Source organism: Bubalus bubalis, chromosome 8 (assembly GCF_019923935.1).
Source record: "Bubalus bubalis isolate 160015118507 breed Murrah chromosome 8, NDDB_SH_1, whole genome shotgun sequence".
Classification (NCBI taxonomy): Eukaryota; Metazoa; Chordata; class Mammalia; order Artiodactyla; family Bovidae; genus Bubalus; species Bubalus bubalis.
Genome location: NC_059164.1, coordinates 106,053,329 through 106,077,471, shown reverse-complemented (window position 1 = coordinate 106,077,471; position 24,143 = coordinate 106,053,329). Strand labels below are relative to the sequence as shown.

Genomic DNA, 24,143 nt, shown 5'->3' with positions numbered 1-24,143 from the left:
AGCAGACTTTTGAGATCAGCATCTTATGATGATTTCACGCTTGATACAGACTTTGTAAACAAGGGAGCAGATTTCCACATCAGAAGGGCATATATTCTCTTCTGACACAACTTCAGCTTTCCCTTTTATGATCCCATTTTCTGCAGAGAAAAAGCAATGTTGTCTCAGACAACTGGATTCTGCTACTGATCTTCTTACACCAGACCCACTCACAAAACATCGTATCCTGCCTTTTACTGTGTCTGAAACTCAGCCCCATTTCTCAGGCTCCTATACAAGACACAGATGTTACCAGCCCTTCTCCCTTCCTCCACCTTGAACCCCTTGCCCACATTGCCTCTATGTGATGAGTTTCATTCTTCCTCCAATAATTTATTCATATTGCTTTCTGCCATGTCTTGGTTTCCCTTTTTAAACTTTGCCCTTTGCCCTCACATAACATTTCCCCTTATCTGACATTAATGCCCTGGCAGGAAGTCTCAGCACATACCTGATGCTTGTATTTCCCAAAAGAAGTTTCTTGTACTGAAATCACACAGACAGGCTGTGTAAATAAAATTACCATAAGGAAAAATGATGTTGCTGAAGGCCTCGAGCATGACTCTAACCTGAGGAAAAAGCATAGATTTGGATGAGGCAGCTGGGGAGTAACCATTAAGCAAAATAATCGTGTTTTAGGTCAACACAGGAAGAGGGCACCAGAGGTTTCCCCTAGACACCACCCCTTCACACATTTATATCTAAACTCAATTTAGAGCGTCATTGAGATTGTAAAAAGCAGTCTGCTCTGATGTGGGAATAAACCCACCAAATAAACAAAACAGGGTTCATTGTCCCTACTGTGCTGCTTTCCGGCTTTGTGACATGGCATTATTACTCTGAGCTTCTCATTCTACCTTTGTGAAATCAAAGTATGAAATCTAGCTATCTAGTCGGTACGAGTTCATAAGTTTTTGTGTTTTGTGTGTGATAAAGCTCTTTATGAAGGTGAAGTACTATGTGTATTGTACAAATAAAGACACCTGGAACTGGAAAGCACTCGGCCGACTAGTACTTAGTACGTGTTTACCTTACCCAGTACAGTTATACAACTTTCATCAGATACAAGACGAAAGGAATGACTGAGATTCTCAGATGGGAGAAGGAACCTACTGAGGTCAGACCTGAGAAGAGAAAGTCCCAGGACCTTCTTGAAATGGCAACAAAGAAGATGTTTGGAAAGGGGAAGCACAAAGGCGTTTCTAGCATCATTTATACTTGAGTAAATATCAGATACCGCATGTATTTCTCTTAGGACTTTTGGTAGCTCTGCAACTTTCCCTTCTGTTTGCATAGTTTTCTAAAAACCTTACTGAGGCCTCTAAGGAGTTGGGGATTGCTGTCAAATACAGGGAAGCCAGTTGTCTAGGGGATCTGAAGGCTCAGTGAAGACAGTGAGGAAAGGTGATGGAGGTAGAGGCTGGAAAGCCAGTCCTGATCTGACAGTAAGTCTCCCCATGGTGAGGGAGACCGTAATCACGCCATTCTTGCAGCTTCTCTCCCATCTGCCATGGCCTATCGAGTGAAGTCTCCCTGACAGCCTCCCCACTGCACAGGATGGCGGCAGGGGCGTGGATGGCTCAGGTCCAGCAGCGCTGCTTAATCATTGTCACTCAGTCTTATTCATTTTCGTTTTTATCCCTATTCTTATTGCCTTTCTCGCTCCTCCTTGCTTCTCCCCTGGGGAAGATAAGAGTCCTGACATGGTTTAAAACCTCTTCTCATTTATCCTCTGCCTACCATCACATTCTTCTTTGTTTTTTAGTGCTTTTTCTTTTTTTGTGGTAAAAGCAACATAATAAAAAACAACATTTTAACCATATTTAGCTGTACAGTTAAGTGGCACTAAGTCCATTCACGTTGTGCAGCACTGACTATCACCCATTTCCCAGATTTTTCGACTTCCTAAACGGAAACTCTGTCCCCATTAAACACTAACGTCCCCACTCCCATACACCTTGGCCCTGGAAGCTACCAATGTACTTTCAGAATTTATGAATTCAACTATTCCATCTGTATCATCACTTCTTCATTTTAAAAATGGAAATAATAATACACACTTTCCTAAGAGAGTTGTTCTGAAGTTCACGGCTAATGCATGCAAAAGCATTTGTAGGTGACTTTGTGAGATGATATTTCACTTCAAATCAATAGTTCAGATTGAAATCATTTATGAGGATATTTTTCTTCTCTCTCCCCACTCACCATGACCCCCAAATCCTCACTTACCACTAAGCATTTGGCCACGTAACTTTTAACGGTGACTGTTAACGTCATAATAGTTAGTTGAGTTTTCAACTGGATCAATTGTCAGTTTTGCTGAAATCACCTCTTGTCTAGATATGAAAAAGAGGCAGAAAAAAGGTCAGATAAAAGTCTTGGATTGCGGTAGCCTGAGAGGGATATGGAAACAGGGGAGGCAGAGAGAGCAGGGGATAAAAGGGATACAGAGGCACCAATGCCATAAGGATCTACTTTGCATGACACACACCTGAGGTGAGCACTGATGCCCATGAAGCACAGGGATCATCTGAGTTGGTGGATCAGCACAACCCTTTCTTCTGGGCAGCGACCAGGGCCATGGCCCCTCTTGTACAGATCAGGCACCTTATGCAAAGTTTATACCACAGCTATTGACCACAGTCACATTGCCAACTATGTTTCTCTTTCATGGCAAAAGAAGAGAATGATTAAAGGATAGAAGATGGATTTAAAACACAAAATTGCTGTAAGTGCATGGATTCAGTAACCTCTCCCAGCAGTTTCTGAGCAGGGAGAGAATGAGTTCTGGGTTGGCAAAAGTGTCCTCCCCTGGAAGATTTTCTGCAGGGAGGAAAAATACATGACTTACACTAGGTCTTGAGCTGCACCGGACCCAAGTCTCAGGCAGAGAACGAGGAGCAGGACAGCAGGGCTGGTCTTGAACAGAAACTGAAGAGCATGCATGCTGGAAGAATTTGAAGCTCAGGAGGACTGTGTCCTCAGGGAGCAGGATGGCTCTTATGACTCTAGCAGGAAGACCCTGGAGCTATTGGGTCAAGTTCACTTGGCCAAAATCATCACATCTGAGGGATTTCCTTTTTGCTACCTTAGTTGTTTTCTTTCTTTCTTTTTTTTTTTTTTTGAGAAAGGTCAGTGTTTGGCCAGAACTGCTGTGCCTGAGCTCATTTACCCATTCACAAGTAGTCAGAACTTTAAGTTAAGGAGAGAGAGAGGAAGGAAGGAGTTGGACCATTACCACTTTTTTCCCCCCAACATTAGAATGTTCCCGGATCCTTAGGATAGATTCTGTCTTAACTGCTATAAGCATGTTTCTTTCCTTTACTAAGCCCTACTTCCTAACCCCTGCTCTGAAGTTGTAGGATCCATAAAGTGTCCTATCTCTTTGTCCTCTGAATGACAAATGTCTTATCTTCCTCTCAATGCCTCAACTCTAAAATTTGCTGTAGATTTTAGATGTGGAATTTTAGATTGTATTAATAGAATGGATGCCCTGACACTAATGTGCCTAATCATACCTTCTCTGATTTGCATTTTTGGCCCAGAGAATCATCTCTAATAAGTGGTGGCCCCAAAGTGTCTAGAGTGTGTTTAAAGAGCCTTCAGTCCATGGACATAGGAAAAAGTCAGGTCAGATTAGAAGAGGCAAGACATACATGGCATGTATTCCTTATGGTACTACCAAGCAAGAAGCTGTATTCAGTGACCTTTCTATGTATGGATTGGTTCCTTTAGGAGCCTTGGATTCCCATTCCATGTGTGGAAGCTGCTCTCCTGATGTTTCTCAGAAAAAGTCCTGTCATCCCAGCTCTCTACCTCCCTGGCTTTGGTTACTTCTCAGCCTGCTTCTACTTGCAAGAAATTCAGTTGTGGTGGATAGATGACAGATCCCATCTTTGGGGGACCTTTGTGATCATCTCTGGTTATCTTACAGGAGAAGATGGTATCCGCAGAACCACTTAGAGAGTTTGGGTGACTAGGGAGCTCATGCAATTTCACACCTACCTTGCAAATGGGAGAACCAGGGAACAGCTGAGGGTTCTCGCATCAGATGTAGAGGTTAAGTCCAAGAGTGAGTGAACTGGGACAGCTGAGAGTGCTGTACTCTTACCTCTGAGGAGTGTCCCAGAGAACTAGAGTGCTGAAGCTAAGCAGAACCTTGAGATGCCTTAAGGGTAGAGCAAGACTAGGGAAGGTTGCTTTAGTCTCTTCATTTGTATTTTATGCAACATTGCCTATGAATCAGGAGGGCCCTCTCTCTAAATCCAGGTGCTGTACGGCTGGTCTTCTCTTTCCAGGGTCAGTCTACCTTTCATCTCTGTTTTTCCTAAGCTCATTAAATTTCTTTCCCTCCCAATATCTTGACTTCCATTAAATTCTTATTTATTGAAATATTATTTTCAACTAAATAATATATTTTCATGGTAAAAAAATCCAAATCATATCAAGGTTGGAAACTGATGATTAAAACCAATTTTTCTTAGTTTCTCTGACTTGACACTTCTAGTTACTTCTTCTGATAGACTTCCATAAATACTCAGCAGACTTCAAATTACCTTTTTGGGATGAAATGATGTTTCAAGTATATATTAAGAAATATGTAGCCCCAGAGGGCTCCAATAAAATCAGGGGCCAGTTTGCCAAAGGAATGGAAATGAATGTAACAATTAGTAGCAAATTTCAGCAGAAAACCTGTTATCATAGCAACTCAGTTTTTCACTAGTATTGAGATATCAGGTTAATGTGGTGGTATTTTCAGGAAGTTGTATGCTGCTTTAGGATGAGGGCTGGCAGCAAGCTTTACTCTGCTAAGGTTCTGGGTTGGCTCCGTCCAACAGCACGTTCTGACACAGTGGAAATGTTCAATAGCTGCACTGTCTGCATAGCACAAGTGGCCACTGAAGCCAGGAAATGGGGTCAGTCTATCTTAGATTTGTTATAAATGTCAACTGCCCAGTGGATTTCAAAGATTTAGTATGGATAAAAGAATGTAAAGTATCTCACAAATGATTTTTTAATAGTAATTATTGTTGTTGTTGATGTTCAGTTGCTCGGTCATGTCTGATTATTTGTGACCCCATGCACTGCAGCACGCCAGGCTTCCCTGTCCTTTACCATCTCTCAGAACTTGTTCAAACTCATGGCCATTGAGTCAGAGATGCCATCTAACCATCTGTCATCCATAACCTCTGTCATCCCCTTCTCCTCCTAAAGAAACAGGTGAAGTTAACTTAGTAATATATTTGATTTAGCCTAATGTGCCCTAAATATTATTTTAATATATAATTGCACAACAGACTGTGGAAAAATTCTTTGAGAGATACGAATACCTTTCCACTGTGTCTGTCTTTCTCAGCATCAGGATCTTTTCCAATGAGTCGGCTGTTCACATCAGGTGGCCAAAGTATTGGAACTTCAGCTTCAACATCAGTCTTTCCAATGAATATTCAGGGTGGATTTGCTTTAGGATTGACTGGTTTGAACCCCTTGCTGTCCAAGGGACCCTCAAGAGTCTTCTCTAGTTTGAAAGCGTCAATTCTTTGACAGTCAGCCTCCTTTATGGTCCAACTCTCACATCCATACATGACTACTGGAAAAACCATAGCTTTGACTAGATGGACCTTGTCGGCAACATAATGTCTCTGCTTTTTAATACACTGTCTAGGTTTGTCATAGCTTTCCTTCCTAGGAGCAAGCATCTTTTCAATTTGTGGCAGCTGTCTGCAGTGATTTTGGAGCCCAAGAAAATAAAGTCTTTCACTGTTTCCATTGTTTCTCCATCTAATTGCCATGAAGTGATGGGACGAGATACCATGATCTTAGTTTACTGAATGTTGAATTTTAGGTCAATTTTTCCACTCTCCTCTTTCACTTTCATCAAGAGGCATTTTAGTTCCTCTTCACTTTCTGCCATAAGGGTGGTGTTATCTGCGTATCTGAGGTTATTGATATTTGTCCTAACAATCTTAATTCCAGTTTGTGCTTCATCCAGCCCAGCATTTCGCATGATGTACTCTGCATATAAGTTAAATAAGCAGGGTGACAATATACAGCCTTGATGTACTACTTTCTCAATTTGGAATTAATCTGTTTTTCCATGTTTGGTTCTAAATGTTGCTTCTTCACCTGCATACAGGTTTCTCAGGAGGCAGGTAAGGTGGTCTGGTAATCCATCTCTTTAAGAATTTTTCCACAGTTTGTTGTGTGGTAATTATGTCTTAAAATGATATTTAGGTTCAGTTCAGTTCAGTTCAGTCACTCAGTTGTGTCCGACTCTTTGTGACCCCGTGAATCACAGCATGCCAGGCCTCCCTGTCCATCACCAACTCATGGAGTTCACCCAAACTCATGTCCATAGAGTCGGTGATGCCATCCTGCATTCTCATCCTCTGTCGTCCCCTTCTCCTCCTGCCCCCAATCGCTTCCAGCATCAGAGTCTTTTCCAGTGAGTCAACTTTTCGCATGAGGTGGCCAAAGTATTGGAGTTTCAGCTTTAGCATCAGTCCTTCCAAAGAACACCCAGGACTGATCTCCTTTAGAATGGACTGGTTGGATCTCCTTGCAGTCCAAGGGACTCTCAAGAGTCTTCTCCAACACCACAGTTCAAAAGCATCAATTCTTTGGCGCTCAGCTTTCTTCACAGTCCAACTTTCACATCCATACATGACTGCTGGAAAAATCATAGCCTTGACTAGATGGACCTTTGTTGGCAAAGAAATGTCTCTGCTTTTCAATATGCTATCTAGGTTGGTCATAACTTTCCTTCCAAGGAGTAAGCGTCTTTTGATTTCATGGCTGCAGTTACCATCTGCAGTGATTTTGGAGCCCCCCAAAAATAAAGTTTGACACTTTTTTCACTGTTTCCCCATCTATATGCCATGAAGTGATGGGACCGATGCCATGATCTTCGTTTTCTGAATGTTGGTTGAGCTTTAAGCCAACTTTTTCACTCTCCTCTTTCAATTTCATCAAGAGGCTTTTTAGTTCCTCTTCACTTTCTGTCATAAGGTGGTGTCATCTGCATATCTGAGGTTATTGATATTCTGGAAATCTTGATTCCAGCTTGTGCTTCTTCCAGCCCAGCATTTCTCATGATGTACTCTGCATATAAGTTAAATAAGCAGGGTGACAATATACAGCCTTGACATACTCCTTTTCCTATTTGGGACCAGTCTGTTGTTCCCTGTCCAGTTCTAACTGTTGCTTCCTGACCTGCATATAGGTTTCTCAAGAGGAGGTCAGGTGGTCTGGTATTCCAATCTCTTTCGGAATTGTCCACAGTTTATTGTGATCCACACAGTCAAAGGCTTTGGCATAGTCAATAAAGCAGAAATAGATGTTTTTCTAGAACTCTTGCTTTTTCCATGATCCAATGGATGCAATTTGATCTCTGGTTCCTCTGCCTTTTCTAAAACCAGCTTGAACATCAGGAAATTCACGGTTCACGTATTGCTGAAGCCTGGCTTGGAGAATTTTGAGCATTACTTTACTAGTGTGTGAGATGAGTGCAATTGTGTGGTAGTTTGAGCATTCTTTGGCATTGCCTTTTTTTGGGGCTGGAATGAAAACTGACCTTTTCCAGTCTGGTGACCACTGCTGAGTTTCCCAAATTTGCTGGCATATTGAGTGCAGCACTTTCACAGCATCATCTTCCAGGATTTGAAATAGCTCAACTGGAATTCCATCACCTCCACTAGCTTTGTTCATAGTGATGCTTTCTAAGGCCCACTTGACTTCACATTCCAGGATGTCTGGCTCTAGGTCAGTGATCACACCATTGTGATTATCTTGGTCGTGAAGATCTTTTTTGTACAGTTCTTCTGTGTATTCTTGCCACCTCTTCTTAATATCTTCTGCTTCTGTTAGGTCCATACCATGTCTGTCCTTTATCGAGCCCATCTTTGCATGAAATGTTCCCTTGGTATCTCTAATTTTCTTGAAGAGATCGCTAGTCTTTCTCATTCTGTTGTTTTCCTCTATTTCTTTGCATTGATCACTGAGGAAGGCTTTCTTATCTCTCCTTGCTATTCTTTGGAACTCTGCATTCAGATGCTTATGTCTTTCCTTTTTTCCTTTGCTTTTTGCTTCCCTTCTTTTCACAGCTATTTGTAAGGCCTCCCCAGACAGCCATTTTGCTTTTTTGCATTTCTTTTTTATGGGGATGATCTTGAGCTCTGTCTCGTGTACAATGTCATGAACCTCCATCCATAGTTCATCAGGCATTCTATCAGATCTAGTCCCTTAAATCTATTTCTCACTTCCACTGTATAATCATAAGGAATTTGATTTAGGTCATACCTGAATGGTCTAGTGATTTTCCCTACTTTCTTCAATTCAAATCTGAATTTGGCAATAAGGAGTTCATGATCTGAGCTCCCAGTCTTGTTTTTGCTGACTGTATAGAGCTTCTCCATCTTTGGCTGCAAAGAATATAATCAATCTGATTTCGGTGTTGACCATCTGGTGATGTCCATGTGTAGAGTCTTCTCTTCTGTTGTTGGAAGAGGGTGTTTGCTATGACCAGTGCGTTCTCTTGGCAATACTCTATTAGCCTTTGGCCTGCTTCATTCTGTATTCCAAATTTGCCTGTTACCCCAGGTGTTTCTTGATAATACCCAGTTGTGGATGTGACTGTACAATGTCAGGAACCTCCATCCATAGTTCATCAGGCACTCTGTCTATCAGATTTAGTCCCTTAAATCTATTTCTCACTTCCACTGTATAATCATAAGGAATTTGATTTAGGTCATACCTGAATGGTCTAGTGGTTTTCCCTACTTTCTTCAATTTAAGTCTGAATTTGGCAATAATTTGCCTGTTACCCCAGGTGTTTCTTGACTTCCTGCTTTTGCAGTCCAGTCCCCTATTATGAAAAGGACATCTGTTTTGGGTGTTAGTTCTAAAAGGTCTTGTAGGTCTTCATAGAACTGTTCAACTTCAGCTTCTTCAGCGTTACTGGTTAGGGCATAGACTTGGATTGCTGTGATATTGAATGGTTTGCCTTGGAAACGAACAGAGGTCATTCTGTCATTTTTGAGATTGCATCCAAGTACTGCATTTTGGACTCTTTTGTTGACCATGATGTCTACTCCATTTCTTCTAAGGGATTCCTGCCCACAGTAGTAGACATAATGGTCATCTGAGTTAAATTCACCCATTCCAGTTCATTTGAGTTCGCTGATTCCTAGAATGTTGACATTCACTCTTGCCATCTCCTGTTTGACTACTTCCAATTTGCCTTGATTCATGAACCTAACATTCCAGGTTCCTATGCAATATTGCTCTTTACAGCATTAGACCTTGCTTCTATCACCAGTCTCATCCACAACTGTGTATTGTTTTTGCTTTGACTCCGTCCCTTCATTCTTTCTGGAGTTATTTCTCCACTAATCTCCAGTAGCATATGGGGCATCTACTGACCTGGGGAGTTTATCTTTCAGTATCCTATCATTTTGCCTTTCTAAATCAAATATATTATTGAGTTAACTTCACCTGTTGTTTTTTAAATGTCACTAACAGAAAGTTCAGCATTATGCATGTAGTTTAAAATATATTTCCTTCTCTCTCTCTCTTTTTTTTTTTTTTTTTGCCTCTCTCTAGGGCTTGTGGGATCTTAGTTCCTCAACAAGGGATCAAACTCAGGACCTCAGCAGTGATGGCACCAAGTCCTAACCATGGACTGCCAGAGAATTCTTCCCCCTCATTTTAATTGGACAGTGCTAGTCCAGGAAATTATGTATCTAGCTGCTTTGAGGACAAAGGAAATAAAAGTATGTTCAGAACTAGTACAGGAGCTAAAATTTGTGATTTTGTAGTGCTATTCAGTGGAGATTTCAGGGGCCCAGATAAGATTGCCGGTGTGTATTAAATACATATGTGCGTGTACAAGCCAGGAGCATAGGCTCTTGTGTCAGGTTGCCTGCGCAGTGCAAATCCCAGCCTGCTACATAGTGGCCATGTCCAAATTAATTTGCCTTCTCTCATCTTAGTTTTCCCATCAATGAAGTTGAATATATTAATAAATAGTTTAGTCAGTTCAGTTGCCCGGTCGTGTCTGACTCTTTGCAGCCCCATGGACTGCAGCACGCCAGGCTTCCCTGTCCATCACCAACTTTTGGAGCTTGCTCAAACTCATGACCATTGAGTTGGTGATGCCATCCAACTCTCTCATCCTCTGTCGTCCCCTTCTTCTCCTGCCTTCAATCTTTCCCAGCGTCAGGGTCTTTTCTAATGAGTTGACTCTTTGCATCAGGTGGCCAAAGTATTGGAGCTTCAGCTTCAGCATCAGTCTTTCCGATGAATATTCAGGATTGATTTCCTTTAGGATTCCTTTAGGATAAACAGTATTCACTTGTTTTGTCTATCTCCCCTGAAAAATATATGCTTTATAAAATCAGGACGAAAATTCCTGATTCGCTTCTGTAAGGTGGTGGTGGTGGTTATTTAGTTGCTAAGTTGTGTCCGACCCTTGCGACCCCATGGACTGTAGCCCGGAAGGCTCCTCTGTCTGTGGGATTCTCTAGGCAAGAATACTGGAGGGGGTTGCCATTTCCTTCTCCATCACTTCTGTAAACCACAAACCTAAAATAAGTAATGGCACATAGGGTACTTGATAAATATGTATTGAGTGAATGAATACATAATGCATGAGTGTTTTTTATCATTATTTAATTTTTTTTTTAAACTTTTGGCTGTGCTGGATTTTTGTTGCTTTGCAGTGGCTTTCTCTTATTGCAGTGAGTGAGGTCTACTCTCTATTAGTGGTGTTCGGGATTCTCATTGTGGTGGGATTCTCATTGTGGTGCTCGGGATTCTCCTGTGGTGTCTTCTCTTGTGAAGCACAGGCTCTATGTGCAAGGGCTTCAGTGGTTGAAGCACAGGGGCTCAGCAGTAGTTGCCCAAGGCCGCAGAGCACACAAGCTTCAGTAGTTGTAGCATGCGGGTTTGGTAGTTGTGGCTCACAGTGTCTGGTTGGGGCACACAGGCTTAGTTGCTCCACGCCACGTGACATATTCCTGAAACAGGGATCAAACCTGTGTCCCCTGCATTGGCAAGTGGATTATTATCCACCATACCATGAGAAAAGTCCAGCAGCTGGATTTAAAGGTTTTATTTATTTTAAAATATTTTTCTAGTGTTAATGAGAAAGTGAACGTCGCTCAGTTGTATCCAACTCTTTGCGACCCCATGGACTATACAGTCAATGGAATTCTCCAGACCAGAACACTGGAGTGGATAGCTGTTTCCTTCTCCAGGAATCTTCCCAACCCAGGGATTGAACTCTGGTCTCCTGCATTACAGGTGGATCCTTTACCAGCTGAGCTACCAGAGAAGCCCAGTGTTAATGAGATATAACTGACAAAACATTGTGTAAATTTAAGGTATACAATGTGCTGATTTTATACATATATGTGATTGTAAAATGATTATCCCCATAGAATTAGCTATCAGTTCCATCAAGTCACATAATTACCTTTTATTTTTTGTGGTGAGAACATTTAAGATCCAATGTTTAGCAATTTTTAGGTATATAATTCAATCTTGTTATCTATATTTGCTGTACTAATACAGATCTTCAGAACTTCTGCATCTTATGTTTGAAAGTTTATACACTTTGACCCTCATCTCCCCAATCGTTCCTCCCCTGCCACCCAGCCCCTGATACCCATAGCTCTACTCTCTATTTCTTTCAGTTTAGCCTTTTTATTTTTAATTTTTAAAAGCTGAAGTCCAGTTGAGTACAATATTGTAGTAATTTCATGTGTACAGCGTAAGGATTCAACAGCCGAGTATTATACATTACAAAATGATTACCACAATAATTCTGGTAACCATTTGTCTCCATATAAAATTATTACTGTATGATTGATTATAGTTTCTATGCAACACATTACATTCCTGTGACTTATTTATTTTGTAACTGAAGTTTGTACCATTTAATCCATTTCACTTATTCTGCCAAAGCCCCACCTTCCTCGCCTCTGGAAACTATCAATTTGCTTTCTGTGTCTGTAAGTCTGTTTTTGTTTAGTTTTGTTTTCTTTGTTTTTTAGATGCCACAGATAAGTGAGAGCATGCAGTATTTCCCTTTCTGATTTATTTCACTCAATATACCACCCTCCGAGTCCATTCATGTTGTTGCAAATTGCAAGATTTCATTCTCTTTTATGTTTGAGTGGTTCCATTGTTTATATAGAGCACATCATTTTACATTCATCTATTGATGGACATTAAGGTTGCTTCCATATCTTGGCTATTGAAAATAATTGCTACAAAGAACAACAAATAGGGGTGCATGCATCCTTACAAATTGGTGTTTTTGCTTTCTTTGGGTAAATACCTAGCACTGAGTGTGCTGAATCATACGATAGCTTGATATTTAGTTTTTTGAGGAAACTCCATACTGTTTCACATAGTGGTTGCAGCGATCTACATTTCCACCAACAGTGCATGGGTGTTACTTTTCTTCCATATCCATGGTAATACTATTATTTGTTGTCTTTTTGAGGACAGCCATTCTGACAGATGTGAAATGATATCTCATTGTGATTTCAATTGGTGTTTCTTGGATAATTAGTGATGCTGAGCATCTTTTCATGCGTCTCTTAGCAATCTCTTTGTCTTCTTTGGAGAAATGTCTATACAGATATTTTTTTATGTTGAGTTATAGGAGCCCATTATATAATGAAGAAATCCACCCCTCTTGCATATATTATTTGGAAATACCTTCTTTCATTCAGTAGTTCAGTTTGCATTTTCATTTTGCTGTTGGTTTCCTTTGTGTGCAAAAGGATTTTAGTTTCATGGAGTCCTATTTGTTTATTTTGCTCTAGTTTCCCTTGCCTGAGGAAACGGATCCAAAATGATATTGCTAAGACCAATGTCAAAAAGAATACTGCTTATGTTTTCTTCCAGAGGTTTATGGCTTCCGGTCTTTTGTTAGGTCCTCAATCCATTCTGAGTTTATTTTGTATATGATATAAAAAAATGTTCTAGTTTGATTCTTTTGAAGTAGCTATCCAGTTTTCCCAGGCTATTTATTGAAGTAGCTCTCTACATCATTTTATAATTTTGCCTTCTCAGTATAGATATATTGACTATAGAAGTGTGGGTTTATTTTTGGATCTGTGTATCTGCTTTTTAATAGTATCACAGTGTTTTGATTCTTATAGCTTTGTAATAGTTTGGAATCAGGGAACATGATGCCTTCAGTTTTGTTCCTCTTTCTCAAGAAGGTTTTGTCTCTTTGGGGTCTTTTGTGGTTCTATACACATTTTAGGCCTATTTTTCCTAGTTCTGCAGAAAAATGCCTTAGTATATTGATAGAGATTGCATTTAATCTGTAGATTACTTTGAGAAGTAAAAACATATTAAGAACAGTAATTCTTTCAATCTGTAAACACAGTACATTTTTTTATTTGTGTAATCTTAAATGACTTTGGTCAATATCTCATAATTTTCAGAGTACCTCTCTTTTTACCTCCTTGGTTAAGTTTATTCTTGGGTGTTTTGTCTCTTTAGAAACCTGTATGCAGGACAAGAAGCAACAGTTAGAACTGGACATGAAACAGCAGACTGATTTGAAATTGGAAAAGGAGTATGTCAAGGCTGTATATTGTCACCTTGCTTATTTAACTTATTTGCAAAATGCTGGGCTGGATGAATCACAAGTTGGAATCAAGATTACTGGAGAAAATATCAATAGCCTCAGATATGCAGAAGATACCACTCTAATGACTGACAGTGAAGAGGAACTAAGGAGCTTCTTGATGACGGTAAAGAGAAGAATGAAAAAGTTGGATTAAAACTCAACATTCAAAAACTAAGATCATGGCATCTGGTCCCATTGTATCATGGCAAATAGGTGAGGAAAAAGTGGAAGCAGTGACAGATTTTATTTTCTTGGGCTCCAAAATCACTGTGGATGGCAGCCTCGAAATGAAAAGATGCTTGCTCCTTGGAAGGAAAGCTACAACAAACCTAGACAGCATATTAAAAAATAAAGACATCACTTTGCTGACAAGGGTCCCTATAGTCAAAGCTATGGTTTTTCCAGTAGTCATGTATGGATGTGAGAGTTGGACCATGAAGAAGGCTGAGTGGCAAAAAATTGATGTTTTTGAACTGTGGTGCTGGAGAAAACTCTTGAGTCCCTTGGACAGCAAGGAGTTCAAACTAGTCAATCCTAGAGGAAATCAACCCTGAATTTTCACTGGAAACACTGATACTGAAGCTGAAGCTCCCATACTTTGGCCACCTGATGCGAAGAGTCAGCTCATTGGAAAAGACTCTGATTCTGGGGAAGATTGAGGTCAGGAGAATGGGACAACAGAAGATGAAATGGTTGGATGGCATCACTGACATAATGGACATGAATGGAGCTGTTTAAACTCTGGGAGATACTGAAGGACAGGGAAGCCTGGCACGCTGCAGTATATGGGGGTCACAAAGAGTTGGACCTGACTGAGCTACTGAACAACAACAAATGCTGGTTTCACAGAATAATTTGGAAGTATTTCTTCCTCTTCAATTTTTAGGAATAGTTTGAAATACAAACTATTCCTAAAAATACAAATACTTAGGGGGATGCCACATCAGTTTTTATATGTTTAGTGATCTAGGGCTTGTTGCAATATGTTTTCCAAGTGGAGATATTTATTGAATCTTGAACAACTTACCACTGAAAACATGGCAACCTTCTTGGAAGCCCTTGGACTTTGCAGGCAGAGTTTACTAAACTGGAAATGATAAAGTGACATCATTGGGTGACTCCAAAGGATGCCAGTTTTGAGTGGTATCCAGAGGAAAAAAAGGGGTTCTATAGCAGGTTCAAACTTTAGCATGAACAGTCTTGCTATGACTGAATTGTGTTTCTTGCAAATTAATATGTTGATGCCCTCCTTCCCCTCCCCTTAAGTGACTGTCTTGGGGCCTTTTACGAGGTGATTCTGGTTAAATGGGGTCATTACGGTGGAACTCAGAAGAGGTGCCATTATAAGCTGAGGAAGAGACGCATTGCTCTCTTTACCCCATGTGAGGACACAGTGAGTAGGTTGCTGCATGTAAGCAAGGAAGAGAGCCCTCCCTAGAACCCCGTTGTGGTGGCATCCTGATCTCAGACTTCTAGCTTCCAGAACAGTGAGAAAATAGATTTCTATTGTTTAAGCCACTCAGTCTATCGTATTTTGTTATGGCAATCTGAGCTAACATGAATCCTTTATTTTGGCTGTGTCACTTGGCAGAACCCATGGTGCTGCAGAGATCCAAGGTAGATTAAGATTGCTGACTGCACTCTCTGGTTAGCCTCAGGCTGAGAGTTGCAGTCTAGACCAACAGGATTCTGGAGTAAGTCTGTTCTCTCTGCAGCAGAAAACTAATTTTTTTAAAGGTTCTTTTGGACACTAAATAGATGCAATTTCTGACAATGAAACATCAAGAGACCAGAATTCCCCATTATGACATAGGCATTAGTAGACCCAGAAATAATGTATTTGAGTGGATATAGCATGGGGTCGCACAGAGTCGGACATGACTGAAGCGACTTAGCAGCAGCAGCAGTCTTCACACAATGGAAATACCACAGTTAAGTATGAACCCAACTTGGTCCAAAGGGCTTGTGGCACAGAAAAACATGGTTCATACCCTATGTCACCTACTCTGCACTGATGCCAGCTGCACTGATACCAGCCCCTACTTTCTTGTCTTCAGATTGTGCCTACAGCCTCATGGGTTGGGGAGGTCCTTTGTTCAGATTTTGGAGGAAATCAACCCCGTGTGACTCACAGATTTGTTGGCTCAATATGTTTTTGTGAACTAAAGTTGGATGATTGCCAAACTAAAACTTAACTTGGGTATGCAATAGAAAAACACAGGTGGGGGGAAATAATCTTAAAGGGCAGAGCTGCAAGCAGTATACCTGCTCATCAGTTCTGTGAGGTTGGAAAAGTGTCTTGAGGTAAAGATATACATGGACTCCTGGGGAATGGCATATTTCTTGGCTTGTTGGTCTGGAGCCTCATAGGAACAAGGTTGGTGTATTCAACACAGAAGTTCTGGAGAAGAGCCATCTGAAAGAACCAATATATTTGAACAGAATGTTTGGTTCTTGGTGTCTCATGGAAGTGCTTATAAGAAAGTATGTAACACAAAAGAGGCATTGAACAATTAGAGGGCGGGATGAGTGGTTCTATGGGTGTCAGCAGCTCCTGCCCTCTGCCACCCAAGTCCTTATGTAATGGCTAATACGGTGGTGACTGATACAAAATAGACACTTCTATCACTGAACTGTTGTGCTGTACACTTGAACCTGACATGATATTGTAGATCAACTATACATCAGTAAATAGATTATATGCTAAAATACCCCCCAAAATGCACTTCTTCCCGTAAATAACTTAGATGTTGCAGCCACTGGCCTTTCAATAACAAAGACTAGTTCTGTGACCTCAATAAAGAACCATTTCTGAAGGAGACCATTCGAGAGATAATGATTCCACAGGATCCTTTTGATTCCTGACAGGGCAGTATTTTGTCTCTACTGACATTGATACATGTTCTAGGTATGGATCTTCCCTGCCTGCCGTGTCTTAGCCAGCATCACTTTCTCAGGGCTCACAGAGTATCTGATTACTAGACCCATCTAATATCTCCTTAGATCAATGGAATCTTTCTTCTTTTAAATGAAAGAGTTTCCACTACAGGCACATGATCAAGATATATATTGATTTTTCATTACTTTCATTATCAGGAAACTCTTGACCCTATGGTATGCTACACAAAGCTCATACATAAGCAGCAAGGAAATTACTCGGAAGTCACACTCTTTAGGGGATATGGTGATGTCCTTCAAGATGCAGCATATAGTCTGAAACAATGGCTCTTCAGTGGTTCTTTTTCTATGATAGCAAAAATAGATTGGCCTAGAAGCCCATAAATCAATAATGGTCTTTCTTACTGTCACTTCTTGTTATGGAAGTGCTGGGTCAGAAGGTATGTACATAAATAATTAAAGTACTAGTAGTTCTCCAGATGGCTGCACCTGTCACACACTCCCACTTGGAGCTCTGAATAGTTCCCCATAACCCTTCAATTCCCACTTATAGTAGGTATCTCCTTGATTTCTGAGTTTTGCCTTACTATGATTCAAGAACTTGGGCACAGAGATGGTACATCTGCATAGGAACCCAGCTCATGTGAGCTCATGTGAGTCTTTTCCTTGCTACCAGTTGAAGAGGAGCAAGATGTAATAATTTAGGGCTTCAGATTCGTTGAACTTTCAGATAACTGGGAGAGACAGCTGGATGCACCTGGACTGAAGTAGAAGGGAAACTTGGAACCGTTGGTCAGTTCTGTCCTTAATTTGTATCACTAGGGACAATTCTCTCTCTCTGGACATTTCCTCTCCTGAGTTAAATGGTAAGAATAGTTCCTATCTTCTTTTTCTCATCATTGGCTAGGGAGTGGATACTCATGTATCATATCTGAGAAGTTTTCTTAAAAATACTGGTTCCTTAGGACTGGGGATGTCTGAGCAGACACAGTACTGAGTTTTGGGGGAAAGAACACAGATAGGACAGTGAGAAGTCAGTAGGAAGTTTATTTTCCAGTCTACACAGATGCCCACAAACTCAGAAATGGCAGACTTTCCAGATCAGAGTGTTATAATGACATCACGTGTGATAACAATTTCATAAACAGGGGTGGAGATAGTCACACCAGGAGGGCATATATTCTCCTCTGACACAACTTGAGCTGTCCCTGTTATGATTCCATTTTCTGGAGAGAAGAAGCAAAGCTGTGTCAGGCAACTGGACTCCACATGCAAGCCACCCTATCCTGCCTTTGCTGTGTCTGACGCTCAGCCCCGTTTCTCAGGCTTGCACCTGTTAGGAGCCTCGCCCGTCTGCCACATCGAATCATCGCCCATACTATGCCTCTATGTCTTGTGTTTCCTTCTTACTCCAATACCTTGTTCCTTTTGCTTTCTGCCATGTCTCAGTTCCACCTTGACAATTTGCCCTCTCCTCACATTTCCCCTTCTCTGACATGAATGCTCAGCAGGAAATTTCTTCACTTACCAGGTGCGTCTATCTCCCAGAAGAATCTTCTTGTACTAACGCCACACAGACAGCTAGTAAAATGAAAATTACCATAAAGAAAAAAGACCATGTCAGAGACCTCCAATGTGGTTTTAACCTGAAGAGAAGAGGATGAGAAAGGGTTAACAAGAGTGGACCTGACTAGGGCAGCCCTGAAGTCACCATTAATCAAAGTAAACATTTTTGAGGCCTACTTTGAAGGGGGAACCAGGGGTTTTCCCCAGACATCAGCAGTTAATACATTCAGGGCCAGACTTGACTTTAATGAACTTTTGGTAATTCTCTTTATTGGCTCTGTTGACCTTTAACCTGAATTGTTAAAAAGATATCTTGGATGTGGTGAATGTCAAAGTTTTAAAGTTGGGTTTGAAGGTATCCCCAGATACCTCACTTGTTTCTGTCCCTTGGTGTGGGAGTCAACCCACCTTGAGGGTCTGGCTAGCATGTAACTCATCAACTGATGTGTGAAATGTTCTTTGTTTTGAGGAATGGATGAGTAAGGGGCTCACCATGGCTGGACTGTGTTTAGTTCTGCACTGAAGTTCCCAAAATGGAGTAGGCAGGAAATGATTTCAGTGAACTTGTCTTTTGTCTGCCAAGATGGTTGTGGACATTGGAAACATTATTTTGTCTGCTCTGATGTGGTGGGGGAAAAGCTCACCAAACAAATACACCAGGGTTTATTGTCCCAAGTGTCCTGCCTTCCAGCTTTGTGGTGTGGCATTTATCCCTCTGAGCTCCTCGTTTTACTTTTGTGAGATGGAGGTGTTGACACTTACATATCTAAGTTATGAGTCCATAGGTTTCCGTGTTTTGTGCATGGTAAAGAGCTTTATGAGGTAAAGCACAATGTGTGTTGCACAAATAATACATACGTGGAGTCTGAAAGCACTTGGCCAACTAGTACTTGGTGCCTGATTTCCTCCTCAAATAGGATTATAAAACCTTTACTCAGATACAAACTCTAAGGAATGACTGAGATTCTCAGATGGGAGAAGAAATCTGCTGAGGTCATACCTGAGAAGAGAAAGTACCAAAAGCTTCCTGAAAAAAAGCTTCAAAGATGAACTCTGGAAAAGGCATGCTCAACAGCATTTCTAGCATCATTTATATTTGAATAAATATCTGATACTCTATGTAATTCATAGCATTTTTGGTCACTATGCACCTTTCCCGTCTGTTGGCATCTGTTTCCTAAAAACCCTAAGGAGGCCTTGAAGGAGTTGGGGATTGCTATCAAATATGGAGAAGCCAGAGGTCTAGGATCTGATATGAAGAGTCATGGAAGCCAGCGGGGAAAGGTATTGGAGGTAGGGACTGGGAAAGCCGGTTCTGGTCTGACAGTCTTCCATCTGTGAGGGAGCCCATGATTACCTCATGGCTGCAGCTTCCCTCTCACCTGCCGTGGCCTCCTGAGCATAGTCTCCCTCAAGCTCATCACTTCACAGGATGGGGGTGGGGATGTGAATGGCTCAGTTCCAAGAAGCTCCTTCCTCACTGACACCCAGTCTTATCCATCCTTGTTTTTTATCCCCACTCTTATTGCTTTTCTCTCTTTTCCCTTCCTCTGGTGAAGTATCCTGACATGCTTTTAGTCCTCCACTAGTTTATTCTCTATACTATCAATTGATTTTTCAAAAGTTTTTTTATTATGGTAAAATTCACATAATATAAAACATACTATTTTAGCCCTACTTTACTATACAGTTCAGTGGCACTAAGTACATTCACATCGTTGTGCACCTGTCACTATCATTCATCTTTCAATTTTTCACCTTCCTAAACTGATACTCATGACTATGCCAGGAGTCATGTATGGATGTGAGAGTTGGACCATCAAGAAAGCTGAGTGTCAAAGAACTGATGCTTTTGAACTGTGGTGTTGGAGAAGACTCTTGAGAGTCCCTTGGACAGCAAGGAGATCAAACCAGTCAATCCTAAAGGAAATTAGTCCTGAATATTCATTGGAAGGACTGATGCTGAAGCTGAAGCTCCAATACTTTGGCCACCTGATGTGATGAACTGACTCATTTGAAAAGGCCCTGATGCTGGGAAAGATTGCAGGCAGGAGGAGAAGGGGTGGCAGAGGATGAGATGGTTGGACGGCATCACCGACTTGATGGACACGAGTTTGAGCAAGCTCTGGGAATTGGTGATGAACAGGGAAGCCTGGTGTGCTGCAGTCCATGGGGTTGCAAAGAGTTGGACACAACTGAGTGACTGAACTGAACTAAATTGAAACTGATCTTCTATCCCTAATACCAGACCACCTTACCTGGGTCCTGATAAACCTGTTTGCAGGACAAGAAACAACAGTTAGAACTGGACATGGAACAATGTACTGGTTCAAAACTTGGAAAGGAGTATATCAAGGCTGTATATTGTCACCCTGCTTATTTAACTTATATGCAGAGTATATCATGGAAAATGCCAGGCTGGATGACTCACAAGCTGGAATCAAGATTGCCGGGAGAAATATCAACAATCTCAATTATGCAGATGATACCACTTTAATGACAGAATTGAAAGAGGAACTAAAGAGCCTCTTGATGAAGGTGAAAGAGAATGAAAAAACTGGCTCAAAACTCAACATTCAAAAAACTGAGATCATGGTATCTGGTCCCATCACTTTATGGCAAAAGTAGAAACAGTGACATTATATTTCTTAAGATTCAAAATCACTGCTAATGTGACTGCAGCCACAAAATTAAAAGATACTTGCTCCTTGGAAGAAAAGTTATGACAAACATAGAAAGCATATTAAAAAGCAGAGACATCACTTTGCCAACAAAGGTTCTTATAGACAAAGCTATGGCTTTTCCTCTAGTCACATATGGATATGAGAGTTGAACCATAAAGAAAACTGAGTGCCAAAGAATTGATGCTTTTGAACTGTGGTGTTGGAGAGACTCTTGAGAGTCCCTTGGATTGCAAGGAGATCCAAGCAGTCCATCCTAAAGGAAATCAACAGTGAATATTCGTTAGAAATACTGATGCTGAAGCTCCTAGACTTTGGCCACCTGATTTGAAGAGCTGACTCACTGGAAAAGACCTTGATGCTAGGAAAGATTGAGGGCAGGAGGAGAAGGGGACGATAGAGGAGGAGATGTTTGGATGGCATCACTGACTGAATGGACATGAGTTTGAGAAAATTCTAGGAGATAGTGAACAGGGAAGCCTGGTATGCTGCAGTTCATGGTCTTACAAAGGGTTGGACATGACTTAGCAACTGAACAGCAATCCTATAAAACACTAGCTCCGCATCCAACCTCCCCACCCCCTAACCTCTGCCTCCAGGCACCTACCCATGTATTTTCTGAATTTATGAATTTGACTATCATATCCATACCATTACTTCTTCATCTTTAAAATGGACATTATAATACACACATTCCAAATGGGGTTTCTCTGAAGTTCAAGGCAAAAGCATTTGTAGGTGACTTCTTTATAAGATAATGTTTCACTTCATATCAGTAGTGATGACTGAAGTTGTTTAGAAGGGAATTTCTCTTTTTCCTCCCCACTTACCATAACCTCCAATTCTTCACTTACCACTATGCATTGAGATATGAGATTTGAAACTTCAAGTGTTATCACATAGCCTGTTGAGTTGTCAATTTGAGAAGTTGTCAGATTCGCTGAAATTACATTCTGTCTAGATATGGGAAAAGAGGCAGAAATCCAAAGTCAAACCAAAGTCCAGGATTGAGGTAGCCTGGGAGGTAATACGGAAACAGGGGAGGCAGAGAGAGCCGGGGGATGAAAGGAGTAGGGAAGATACAGAAGCATCAATGCCATCACTCCTAAGGATCTACTTTGCATGACCCCCACCTACAGTCTCTCTGTGTCCAGCCAAGACACACCTATTTGGATGTGAGTGGGTGCTAAGTTGCTTCAGTCATGTCTGACTCTTTGCAACCCCATGGACTATAGCCCACCAGTCTCCTCTGTCCAAGGGATTCTCCAAGCAAGAATACTGGAGTGGGTCACCATTCCCTTCTCCAGGGGATCTTCCCAACCCAGGGATTGAACCCACACTAGTACCACCTGGGAAGCCCACCTATTTGGATACCTACAAGTGAACATAGGATATTTACATTTTGGTTTTTTTTGGTCAGCTAATGAGGGCAGAGATATGGGCTGAAAGAGCTGATTTCCCTTCATTACAAATTCCTGACTGAATCTCAGCGGTTCTATCTGAGGTAGAAGTGATTTGATTGCATGGTTTATTTTAGCTTATGATGCACTTCCTTCCATTTTTCTTGTGTAATCATCCCATCATCCAGGGAAACTCCTTCTCCTCCACTAGTGGAAGGATATGAAGCTCTAAGAATCTGAAATATTTATTGTATCAATGAATTAAGTTTTAATAGGATTCATTTAGCCCAGCTTTGTTCATCAACTCACTGTTCCTCAGGCCTAAATTGAGGGGAACCTGGAAGTACTACTTAGTTAACCTAAAAGAATTGACCCCCAGCATACCCCGCATGGGCTTCACAGCTAGTGCTAGTGCTGAAGAACTCACCAGCCAATGCAGGAGACATAAGAAACATGGGTTTGATCCCTGAGTTGGGAAGATAACCTGGAGGAGGGCATGGAAATCCACCCCAGTATTCTTTCCTGGAGAATCCCGTGGACAGAGGAGACTGATGGCCTATAGTCCGTGGGATAAAGAATCTACCTGCAACATAGGAGACCCCGGTTCAATTCCTGGGTCCGGAAGATCCTCTGGAGAAGGGATAGGCTACCCACTCCAGTATTCTTGGACTTCCCTGGTGGCTCAGCTGGTAAAGAATCCGCCTGCAATGCAGGAGACCTGGGTTTGATCCCTGGGTTGGGAAGATCCCCTGGAGAAGGGAAAGGCTGCCCACTTCAGTATTCTGGCCTGGAGAGTTCCGTGGACTGCATAGTCCATGGGGTCACAAAGAGTTGGACATGACTGAGCGACTTTCACCTTCAGTCCATGGGGTGCGACCCCATGGGAGTTGGACACAACTGAAGCAACTTGGCATGCACCCCCCCACACACACCCCCCAAACACAGCCTCTCTTCCCCTTAGAGAAATCCCCAAACTTGTCAGGAATCCTTTTACCAAAATTTCCAAGGCTCCATTCCTCTCTGTTATATGCTCCTTTCTCTATATTCTGTTTCATGTCAGTGTTTCCTTGGGCATTCCTGACTTCTTTCTGAAACTCAGTGCCTCCCTGTTTGCAAATAATTAGACCGCTTTCAATGCCTCTCCATCCACCAATGATAGAGCTGGAGGCCAGTGTTGTTACATCATGGCTCTGCATACAGGAACAGGTCCAGGGAAAGGCAGGATCCCAGAGCATGCTTCTACTGTTCCATGATTAGAGAACCATGCTCAGACCTTGCAGACTCTGAACTCCAGTGTATGAGGAGGACCATATAAAGAAGATGAGACTGTTGCCAATGAAATGATAAGGATTATCTCAGTTGGTGGATCAGAACAACCCTTTTTATTGGGTAGTGACCAGGGACATGGCCCTTCTTGTATGGCTCAAACATCTTATTCAAAGTTTAACCCACAGCTTTAGACCAAGCTCAGATTCCTGCCTATGTTTCTCTTTTGTGGCAAAAGGAGAGACTGATAAAAGGATGGGAAACTGAGTTAAAACACAAAGTAGCTGTAGGTTATGGATTTGGTAACCTCTCCAGCAGGTTCTGAACAGGGAGAAAGTGAGACATGAGACACAAATAGTGACGATTCCTAGGATGGTCCTTTGGAGCAGGAAAATAATATTTAGGTGCATAATGTGGGTTTCTGGGTTGGCAAAAGGGTCGTCCATGGAAGATTCTCTGTAGGGAGGAAAAATAGATGACTTACATTTGTCCTTGAGCTGTGCCAGTCTGCAGTGTCAGGCAGACACCCAGGAGCAGGGCAGCAGCACTGGTCTTGAAGAGAAGCTGAAGAGAATGCATGCCAGAGGAATTTGGTGCCCAAGAAGCCTGTGTTCCCAGGGAGCAGGATGGTTCTTTATAACT

At 41.6% G+C, this 24,143-nt stretch overlaps 1 protein-coding gene across 2 annotated transcripts; it reads right to left on the bottom strand.

Moving 5' to 3' along the window:
- Window positions 1–24,143, bottom strand: LOC123334839 (prolactin-inducible protein homolog). 2 transcript variants are annotated; one of them, XM_045166475.1, is made up of 4 exons: window positions 23,986–24,143; window positions 21,690–21,792; window positions 18,117–18,234; window positions 1–140 (listed from the first exon to the last, which is right to left on the bottom strand). In XM_045166475.1, the coding sequence occupies exons 1-4, from the start codon at window positions 24,078–24,080 to the stop codon at window positions 16–18; spliced, it is 441 nt and encodes a 146-aa protein (XP_045022410.1). In that variant the 5' UTR covers window positions 24,081–24,143; the 3' UTR covers window positions 1–15. The 2 variants fall into 2 exon arrangements, with proteins under 2 accessions (XP_045022410.1, XP_044802934.1); XM_044946999.2 differs by lacking the exon at window positions 1–140 and adding an exon at window positions 17,616–17,814.